The 10654-nt window shown below is 52.6% G+C and overlaps 1 protein-coding gene across 1 annotated transcript; it reads right to left on the reverse strand.

Moving 5' to 3' along the window:
* Nucleotides 1-911: 911 nt before the first annotated feature.
* On the reverse strand, nucleotides 912-1666 carry LOC144591820 (uncharacterized; the record flags this gene model as incomplete). Its single annotated transcript, XM_078395839.1, has 1 exon — nucleotides 912-1666. A coding segment is annotated over exon 1 (755 nt), but the record flags the coding sequence as incomplete, so codon positions are not given.
* Between the last annotated feature and the right edge of the window lie 8988 nt (nucleotides 1667-10654).

Here is a 10654-nt window from a genome sequence, read left to right on the forward strand (position 1 = left end):
CAGCATCGGCTCCTTCTCTGCAACAAACTGAACAAACTGCTGTTGTTCAGGCACACTATACTGCAACTCATGCAGTAATTCTGGATTGTCAACAATGTTCATCCTTCCATTCTTGGTTTGGGCAAATGAAAGTATCCCAGGGTCTTGTTATAATTCGCAAGCTTGTCTTGAATATACAACAGAGCTTGATCATGATGCCTCTCATCAATCATGATATTTTGATGACTGCTTAGTGTCGATTCTTTTTCAAGGAAATTCTCAGACATGGAATTCTTGAAGCGATCCCATAGTTGTCGAGGATTGTTGACCTCGTCGTTCATCAGCAAAACGACAAATAAATCTCTTATTGCACCAGGAGCTTTGTCTTCTCAGCATCTTCCATCGTCTGTCGCCAATGGTCATCATCTTGCAACAAACCTCTTTCTATGCAGACGTCTTTGAATGAAGAAAGAATATGTCCATCATGTGTCCTTAATGAATCAAAGGATACTGGCCCTTTTACGTGATGGAGAAGCAGTCTCAAGTAGTACAGATCACCACATCTTGGAGAAACTGTATACACACGTCCCAGAACGTTGACTTCAAAAAAACCTGGAAAATCCTCCACTATCTTTCCAACCTTCCTTTTTTGCCATTTCTTATTGTTCCACGTGTAAAACCGGGGAACATCAGCGTAATACAAAGTCCGTGCAAATTGATCTCGAGAACACAATTCCATGAATGCAGTTAAAGTTGTTCTCGCGAAATCATCATTTCTCACCCGCTGAACAGCATCGGCTGTGATAACGACTCGTTGTTCTTCTGGTAGATGTACCTGGAGTCGAATGACAGGAGGGTGTCTCTCATGAGTTGTAAATCCAAGGATTGATCCCACTGCTTCTGATGGACCAATGTATCTTCCAGTCAAGTACTGTATAATCTCGTCATCCATGTTAAGTCCCAAAACTGCTTGATCACTCCCCTTCAAGGTGTACTTGATGACGTATTTGACCGACTTGACAGAGGAGCATATCTCAACATTCAAGTGACATTGGAACAACTTCAAGAGTTGAGCATTATAGGGCACAACCCATTCAGAAGTAATAGGTCGATGCCGGCGTCGTTCTTGATGTCCTTGAAATCCTCCCATATCCGGAGATCTTCTCCTGTACATAGGATAAGAATCATCTCCACACCTTGTGCTCTCGATAAATGGCTTCGGGAATCTCTTACTGCATCTTCCATTCTTCCAACACTGAGAGGTGTGGTTGCAGTACGGTCCATGAATCATGTGCTTTAGTACCAATCCATGCAGCTCGGGATCTAACTGCGGGTCTGGTATTTCAGCTTGCACAAATCTGTCAACATCTCGTGGCCGTGGCTTATTCGCTTCGTCAAGCCACAGCAGACAGTGCAAATGAGGCAGTCCTCTCTTCTGATATTCCACAGTCAAGACAAAAGCTATACAATTTCCAAAGAGGCCATCCGGTCCAGTAAGGCACTTGATGAAGAGTTTTCTTTTCAGATCGAAGACCCTTGTAATCAAGTCTGGTCTATCACACGGCTGCTGATTCAAAAAGAGGCAGCGTTGGATCTCGCTCCACTTCGGATTGCAAGTCATCGTAATGAAAAACGAAGCAGTGCCGTACTTCCGAACATACATCATGGCGTCCTGGCATCGTTCCATCATGTATCTCGGTCCACCGACAAATGTTGAGGAGAGGATTATGCGCTTTCCAATGTTATCCAAATCGTCATTATCATTTAAGGCATCCGTCCAGGCCTTTGTAAGTTGTTGATCTCAACGATGCTTGATTTAGGCGAATATAATTGAGCCTATCGCTCTCAATCTTTGCAGCCATGTCGACGACATATTGTTGAAAGAGTCGTACTCCTCTCAAAAGTTGGTTAAATTCATTGTCACGATTCATAATCCTATAGGCATAAAATCTCATCGCTGTCACTTTCCTGGTCTCACTCCTATCAAAAAGTTGGTGATGCCATCCATCATCTCCAAGCGGAAAGAAAAGGACGTATTGAAGACTGTCATATGACCTATGGGACTCTGAAATTATTTTCAGGCCACCTCCTCTTTCTTTTAAGACAATGTGCCGTGATGCTGTCCCAGGTTCATCATTGTTTGGCATTACGACAGCAACTTCGTTGGCAATTTGGGTGTTAAATCACCTTTCATGTTCACAGGCTGGCCGACGATCTGGATCAATGACGATTGATGCCTCTGGCAAATCTCTAATTCTATCCTTGGCAATGTTAAGTGAATTAATGTAAGGATTATTTAATCTTATCAATTGTTCAAGAATCTCGACAATCTCCCTTTGAATGCCAGCATCTTGCAATATACCCATTCGCAATTGAATGCTATCTTGGGGGTCCATGAAATAGATCTGCAAGAATTTACTTGGCTGGTCTAGGTCAGGCATCAACGGACCAAGGAAATGATGAATCTGCCCTTGAATGATGACTGAGGGATTCCATCCAGGCCTTGGTGGCAGCACTTCCTTGGCACCAAATGATGTCATTTGAAAGAGGCAGTTGTATTGTCGAATATTCTTTCTGAACTCGTTTGCTTGTGGTGTGTCAGTAGTGTACAATGTCATGAGTTCAGCAGGTAGTGGCCGGAGAGGAGCAATGTTGACCTTGCCCTTCATGCAGCAAAAGTTTGTGGTTTCTCCAGAGAAACGGTACGCCCGACACTGAGGGCAAATCTTCGTCATGTCACCAACATCAGCAGAAAGATTTCTCCGTGCGAGTTGTGCATTTCTTCTAGTTGTATCTCTATCTCTGGACCGCTGTTCAGCCAGCCTTCTAGCTTCTTCACCTGCCGTCTCTTCATCCCTTCTGGTTTGTTCTATTTCACGGCGATCCTCTCGACGTTCAGTTCTCTCTTGTTCCGTCCCTTCATCCCTGCTGCTTTGCGCTCTTTCTCGGAGAACCTCTCGACGTTCAGTTCTCTCTTGTTCCGTCTCTTCATCCCTTCTGCTTTGCCCCCTTTCTTGGAGATCCTCTCGACGTTCAGTTGTCTCTTGTAGGGTCTCTTCATTCCTTCTGTCTTGTGCTCTTTCTCGGAGAATTTGGAGACGTTGAGCTCTTTCTTGTTGCGACTCTTTACCCCTTCTTTCTCGTGCTCTTTCTCGGAGATTTTCAAGACGTTTAGCTCTTTCTTGTTGCGTCTCTTTAGCCCTTCTTTCTCGTGTTCTTTCTCGGGCATTTTGGAGACGTTGAGCTCTTTCTTGTTGCGTCTCTTTATCCCTTCTGTCTTGCGCTCTTTCTCGGAGATATTGGAGACGTGCAAGTTGTTTGGTCCCTCCTCTTGGCATGATGTTAAAAAGAGGACACCTAAACACAATCACAGTTATTAAGGAACACAGAAGTACTTGATGAAAATGGAAGACAATTAAAGTTATGAAGTAATAGATGAAAATGAAAAATCTTAAATTTATAAAGTCATAAACACAATCTGTGTGATTAATTTATAAACTGCCAAAGAAAATTTGAGTTACTAATGAACACAGAAGTATTAGATGAAAATGGAGACTGCTTTTTTGAATGAAACAAATATCAATGAAAAGCACGTCTTTTCTTTAAAAGGACACGGAAGTATTAGATGAAAATTGAGTTAAAAAAAATGTATAAACTCCTCAAGAGAATTTAAGTTAGATTAAAATGGGAAACTTATGTGAAATAAATGTCCCTTTGTTAAAAAAGAAAGTAAACTTATCTATGAAATCTCTGTCTTATATCATTTAAAAAAAAAAAATTAAATGCAATAGAAATCTCATACCGTTTAAAATAAATAAGGCGACTACACCTCCCGGCGGTCAGCGCTGCGGGACGGGGGGGAGGGATGAGGGGAGGAGAGGGGGGATGGAGGGGGGAGAGAGAGGGGGGGGAGAGAGAGGGGGGGAGAGAGAGGGGGGAGAGGAGAGGGGGGGAGAGGAGAGGAGGGGGGGGAGAGGAGAGGAGGGAGAGGAGGAGAGGAGAGGGGGGGAGAGGAGAGGAGGGGGGGAGAGGAGAGGGGGGGAGAGGAGAGGGAGGGGGAGAGGAGAGGGAGGGGGGAGAGGAGGGGGTGGAGAGGAGGGGGGGGAGAGGAGAGGAGAAGGGGGAGAGGAGAGGAGAGGGGGGAGAGGAGAGGAGAGGGGGGAGAGGAGAGGGGGGAGAGGAGAGGGGGAGAGGAGAGGGGGGAGAGGAGAGGGGGGAGAGGAGAGGAGGAGAGGGGGGGGGTGGTTGAGCGCTCCTCCCACGTCGTGATGAGCGGCGTTGGGTGCGGGCCAATGGGTCTTCGAGCCGGCGTGCAAGGGAGGGAGGGGGGAGGGAAGGGGAGAGCAGCAGCAGAGCTCTCGTCACCCTGCCCGCGAATTGGTAGGCACTGCCGTCAGTCAGGCGAGTGCTGCATCCCTCCCACCAGCGGGAGAGGCGACGGCGACTACACCTCCCGGCGGTCAGCGCTGCGGGGACGGAAGGGAGAGAGGGATGAGAGGGGGGATGGAGGGAGAGGAGAGGGGGGAGAGATGGGGGGGAGAGAGGAGAGGGGGAGAGGAGAGGGGGGGAGAGGAGAGGGGGGAGGAGAGGAGAAGGAGAGGAGAGGGGGTGAGGAGAGGGGGGTGGGAGGAGAGGAGGGGGGTGGGAGGAGAGGAGAGGGGGGGAGAGAGGAGAGGGGGGGAGTGAGGGAGGGGGACCTGGGAGAGAGGGGGGGGGAGGAGAGGGGGGATGGTTGAGCGCTCCACCCACGTCGTGGTGAGCGGCGTTGGGTGCGGGACGATGGGTCTTCGAGCCGGCGTGCAAGGGAGGGAGAGGGGAGGGAAGGGGAGAGCAGCAGGAGAGAGCAGCAGGAGAGAGCTCTCGTCACCCTGCCCGTTAATTGGCAGGCACTGCCGTCAGTCGGGCGAGTGCTGCATCCCTCCCAGCAGAGGGAGAGGCGACGGCGACTAAACCTCCCGGCGGTCAGAGCTGCGGGGACGGGAGGGAGGGGGGGGGGGGGGGGAGAGGAGAGGAGAGAGGGAGGGGGGTGGTTGAGCGCATTAGTTAAAATGGTCTGGGGAGAGGAGAGGGGGAGGAGGGGAGGAGAGGGGAGGGGAGGAGAGGGGGGGGAGGAGAGGAGAGGGGGAGGAGAGGAGAGGGAGAGGGGGAGAGGAGAGGGGGGAGAGGAGAGGGGGGGAGAGGAGAGGGAAGAGGGGGGGAGGGGAGAGGGGGGGAGAGGAGGGGGGAGAGGAGGGGGAGAGAGGAGGGGGGGGAGAGGAGGGGGGGGAGAGGAGGAGGGGGGAGAGGAGGAGGGGGGAGAGGAGGAGGGGGGAGAGGAGAGGAGAGGGGAGAGGAGAGGAGTGGGGGAGAGGAGGGGGGGTGGTTGAGCGCATTAGTTAAAATGGTTGAGCGCATTAGTTAAAATGATCTCTTTCAAAAAATGAAATTAAACCAATGAAAAAACCCCGCTATTTTACTTTAAAATAATCAGCGTTCTTTGTTGAAAAGGAAATTAAACTTATGTATAGAGCAGCAGCTCTTTTTAAAGAAATAAAATCATACTTAATGAAAATCACATTCCTCATTTAAAATAAATGTCTTTGTTATAAATAAAATTAAACTTATGTGAAATAAATGTTCCTTTGTTAAAAAATAAAGTAAACTTATCTATGAAATCTCTGTCTTTTATCGTTTTTTTAAAATAAAATTAAATGCAATAGAAATCTCATACCGTTTAAAATAAATGTGATTTTTCTGTTGGAAATGATAAGAAACTTATCTATAAAGATTCTGTATGTATTAGGATTAAACTGCCCTGAGCAATGCTGGAGCCTGTCCTCAAGCAGCAGCAGCGCGGTGGACTGTCGGTTACGGCAGTTGGTGTCAGTTCAAACCAACTGCTCCACCCTCGTCGTGGTGAGCGGCCAATGGGTCTTCGAGCCGGCGTGCAAGGGAGGGAGGGGGGAGGGAAAGGGAGAGCAGCAGCAGAGCTCTCGTCACCCTGCCCGCTAATTGGCAGGCACTGCCGTCAGTCGGGCGAGTGCTGCATCCCTCCCACCAGCGGGAGAGGCGACGGCGACTACAACTCCCGGCGGTCAGCGCTGCGGGGACGGGAGGGAGAGAGGGGGGGGGGGGGAGACACGCACTCTCCCCACCACCCACCTTCCCACCACTTTCCCCTCCCCCCACCATCTTTGTGAAGTCGCGACGGGCCGTCAATTGCACAGCCGCCGCTGAAGGAGAATAAGAAGCTCCCCTTTTCCCAGTACCCCTCTTTCCCCGTTGGGCCCGTCCTCGTAGGGTTTCCATTGTAACCGGGAGGAGAGGAGGGGAGGGAGGGAAGGGAGGTGTGGAGGGAGGAGGGGAGAGGGGAAGGGAGGGGGGGAGGGGGAAGGAGGAGGGAGGAGGGAGGGTGACCTCCCCTTTTCCCAGTAGCCCTCTTTCCCCGTTGGGCCCGTCCTCGTAGGGTTTCCATTGTAACCGGGAGGAGGGGAGGCAGGGAAGGGAGGGAGGTGGGGATGGAGGTGGGAAGGAGGGGGGAGGAATGGGTTGAGGGGGGAAGGGTGACCTCCCCTTTTCCCAGTACCCCTCTTTCCCCCCCATCACCAAGCCCCCTCCGCAACGACCCCTGTTGTCCCCCTCCCCAGTCCCCATTCTCAGACCCTCCCCATTCTCTCTCCCCCAGACACACTCTCAGTGTCTTTTCACAAAATTTCCGGTCACTAAGCTTACGGTCTTAAGCTCAGGGGTGACCGAGCTTTTGCGGTTGCAGCTCCTAGACTGTGGAACAGCATCCCTCTCCCCATCAGAACTGCCCCCTCCATCCACTCCTTTAAGTCCATGCTCAAAACCTATTTCTACTCCCTAGCGTTTGAGGCTCATTGAGGAGGTGCTGTGAACTGTTTGCGTGCCACTGTATGCTACATTTTTTTCCTTAGTACCTAATCAGATGTACAGCACTTTTGTCAACGTGCGCTATACAAATAAAATTGACTTGACTTGACCAAGTGCTTCTCACAGCGATCTGTATTTGGGGGGAGGGAGAGGGGAAGGGGGAGGAAGGGGGACCTCCCCTTTTCCCAGTACCCCTCTTTCCCCGTTGGGCCCGTCCTCGTAGGGTTTCCATTGTAACCGGGAGGAGGGGAGGGAGGGAGGAGGGAGGTGTGGAGGGAGGGAGGAGGGGAGGGGAGGGGGGAAGGAGGGAGGGGGGACCTCCCCTTTTCCCAGTACCCCTCTTTCCCCGTTGGGCCCATCCTCGTAGGGTTTCCATTGTAACCGGGAGGAGGGGAGGGAGGGAGGTGTGGAGGGAGGAGGGGAGGTGGAGGGGGGGAGGTGGAGGGAGGGGAGGGGGGGAAGAGGGGAGGGGGGGAAGGAGGGAGAGGGGAGGGGGACCTCCCCTTTTCCCAGTAGCCCTCTTTCCCCGTTGGGCCCGTCTTCGTAGGGTTTCCATTGTAACCGGGAGGGGAGTGGGGGGGGGGGGGTAAGGGGAGGGAGGGAGGTGTGGAGGGGGAGGGGAGGGAAGGGAGGGAGAGGGGTAGGGGAGAGGGAGGGATGGAGGGGACGGGGGGAGTTAGGGGTGAGGGAGTTGGGGAGGGAGGGGGAGGAGTTTTAGGAGGGAGTGGGGATGGAGGTGGGAAGGAGGGGGGAGGAAGGGGTTGAGGGGGGAAGGGGGACCTCCCCTTTTCCCAGTACCCCTCTTTCCCCCCACCACCAAGCCCCCTCCGCAACGATCTCTCTCCCCCAGACACACTTTCCGGTCACTAAGCTTCCGGTCTTAAGCTCAGGGGTGACCGAGCTTTTGCGGTTGCAGCTCCTAGACTGTGGAACAGTATCCCTCTCCCCATCAGAATTGCCCCCTCCATCCACTCCTTTAAGTCCAGGCTCAAAACCTATTTCTATTCCCTAGCGTTTGAGGCTCATTGAGGAGGTGCTGTGAACTGTTTGCGTGCCATTGTATGTTTCTTTTCTTTTTTTCCCTTAGTACCTAATCAGATGTACAGCACTTTGGTCAACGTGGGTTGTTTTTAAATGTGCTATACAAATAAAATTGACTTGACTTGACTTGACCAAGTGCTTCTCACGGCGATCTGTATTCGCAACAATGTATCACCCATCTCACAGGGGCATTGTGACATCATAAGCTGAAGACCTTCAATAAATCCGCACCACAGCGCCTGTATTCGCAACAATGTATCCCCCATCTCACAGGGGCATTGTGACATCATAATCTGAAGACCTTCAATAAATCCGCACCACAGCGCCCCCTATAATTTAGGGGGGGGGGGGAGCGCTTTAAAACCTCTGTAACTTAAAAAACATGCGACCGAATTAAATAAAAAACAATTTTGCAGCAGATAACCGCGTGGTGATTAAGGCGGTGCAAAAATCGTGGCGGTACGGTTCACCGTTTTGACGAAATCAGAGAAACCGCTGTTACGCGCATATATATATATACAACATCTGAGTTTTAGTAGTATACTAGAACAAGTGTGCCCGTTCAAAGCGGGCCCGTTGGGCCCGTCCCCACACCCCCCATTGTCTCCTCCCCCAGCCCCACTCTTACTCTCCAAGTGTGCCCGTTGGGCCCGTCCTCCTGATCTGTGTATGTCAAGTGACCACTATAACATTTCCTAATCAGATGTGCAGCACTTTGGTCAACATGGGTTGTTTTTAAATGTGCTATACAAATATAATTGACTTGACTTGACTTGACTTGACTTGCAATAACAAAACAATCAGTGCTTTTCTGGAAGCTTTTCGAAACAATGTAGCCGTCACAAGCTGAAAACTAAATCCTTTTCTGGAAACTTTTCGAAACAAATGTAGCCGTCACAAGCCACAAGCTGAAAACTAAATCTGCACCGCAGCGCCCCCCTGAAAAAGGGGGGGGGGGGGGGCAGCGCTTTAAAACCTCTGTAACTTAAAAAACATGCGACCAAATTAAATGAAAATATCACGGCCGAGCGAGCGCGAGATTGGCGATTGAGGCGGTGCGAAAACCGTCGTGCTACGGTCCGCCGTTTTGCTGCAATCGCTGTTACGTATAAATATACGATATATTCAGGTCAAACCCCCCAAAAAAATATATATATATTCACAAGATCTGAGTTTTAGTATTATATAGATAGATAGATAGATAGATAGATAGATAGATAGATAGATAGATAGATAGATAGACCAGCAAAGCGGGCCCGTTGGGCCCGTCCCCACACACCCCATTCTCTCCTCCCCCATCCCCACTCTTACTCTCCCCACACTCTCCCCTTTGGCCCGTCCTCTTAGGGTTTCCATTGTAACCGGGAGGAGGGGAGGGAGTGAAGGGTGGAGGGAGGGAGAGGGAGGTTTTGGGGGAGGGAGGTGTGGAGGGGGGAGGGATCGAGGGGGAGGGAGTGGTGGAGGGAGGGAGGTGTGGAGGATGGAGGGGGTGAGGGAGGGGGGGGCGTGATGAGAGATGGGGGGGTAGGTGTGGACGGGGGAGGGGGGGAGGGGAGGAGGGAGGGAGGGGGAGAGGGAGGGAGGGGGGAGAGGGGAGGGATATGGACCTCCCCTTTTCCCAGTACCCCTCTTTCCCCAACCACCAAGTCCCCTCCGCACGACCCCTGTTGTCCCACTTCCCAGTCCCCATTCTCAGCCCCCCCCCCATTTTCACTCCCCCAGACACAATCTTAGCATCAGTTAAAGGCCCGGGGGGGGGGGGAGTGCGGGGGATCGGATCATTTAAAGGCCCGGGGGGGGGATAGCGGGGAGATGTTCTCCCGGGTGTGGGGGGGGGGAGATAGCGGGGAGATGTTCTCCCGGGTGTGGGAGAGAGGAGAGAAGCAAGGGGAGAGAGGAGAGGTGAGCCGGTGATCGCGGGCTGGCGCCGCTAACGGCATCCATTTTTTTGGTGCGAGTGAGGAGATGCCGCGCATGCGTGCTGAGCACAGAGTGAGGAGATTCCGCGCATGCGTACTGAGCACAACCGCACCGCAGCGCCCCCTATAGAAACCTCAATAAGGGGGGGGGAACGCTTTAAAACCTCTGTAACTTTAAAAATATGCGACCGAATTAAATTAAAGTATCATTTTCCAGCAGCGACCCGCGTGGTGATTAAAGCGCTACGGTTCACCGTTTTGCCGAAATCAGCCGGAATCAGTGAAATATATATACATACAAGATCTGAATTTTAGTAGTATACTAGCACAAGTGTGCCCGTTGGGCCCGTGCTCGTAGGGTTTTCATTGTAACCGGGAGGGGAGTGGGGGGAGGGAAGGAGGGGAGGGAGGAGGGAGGTGTGGAGGGAGGAGGGGAGGGGGAGGGAGGGGGGAGGGGGAGGGAGGGGGGGAGGGGAGGGGGAGGGAGGGGGTAGGGGGGGAGGGGGGGAGGGGGGGAGGCGGAGGGATGGGGGAGGGAGGGGGAGGGGAGGGGGGAAGGGGGGAGGGAGGGAGACCTCCCCTTTTCCCAGTACCCCTCTTTCCCCATTGGGCCCGTCCTCGTAGGGTTTCCATTGTAACCGGGAGGGGAGTGGGGGGGAGGGAAGGGGGAGGGAGGGAGGAGGGAGGTGTGGAGGGGGAGGGGAGGGGGAGGGAGGGGAGGGGGGACGGGGGAAGGGGGGAGGGGGGAGGGGAGGGTGAGGGAGGGGAGGGGGGACGGGGGAAGGGGGGGAGGGGGGAGGGGAGGGAGCGAAGTGGAGGGAGGGAGGAGGGAGGTGTGGAGG

The sequence above is a fragment of the Rhinoraja longicauda genome, unplaced genomic scaffold, assembly GCF_053455715.1.
Source record: "Rhinoraja longicauda isolate Sanriku21f unplaced genomic scaffold, sRhiLon1.1 Scf002107, whole genome shotgun sequence".
Lineage (NCBI taxonomy): Eukaryota > Metazoa > Chordata > Chondrichthyes > Rajiformes > Arhynchobatidae > Rhinoraja > Rhinoraja longicauda.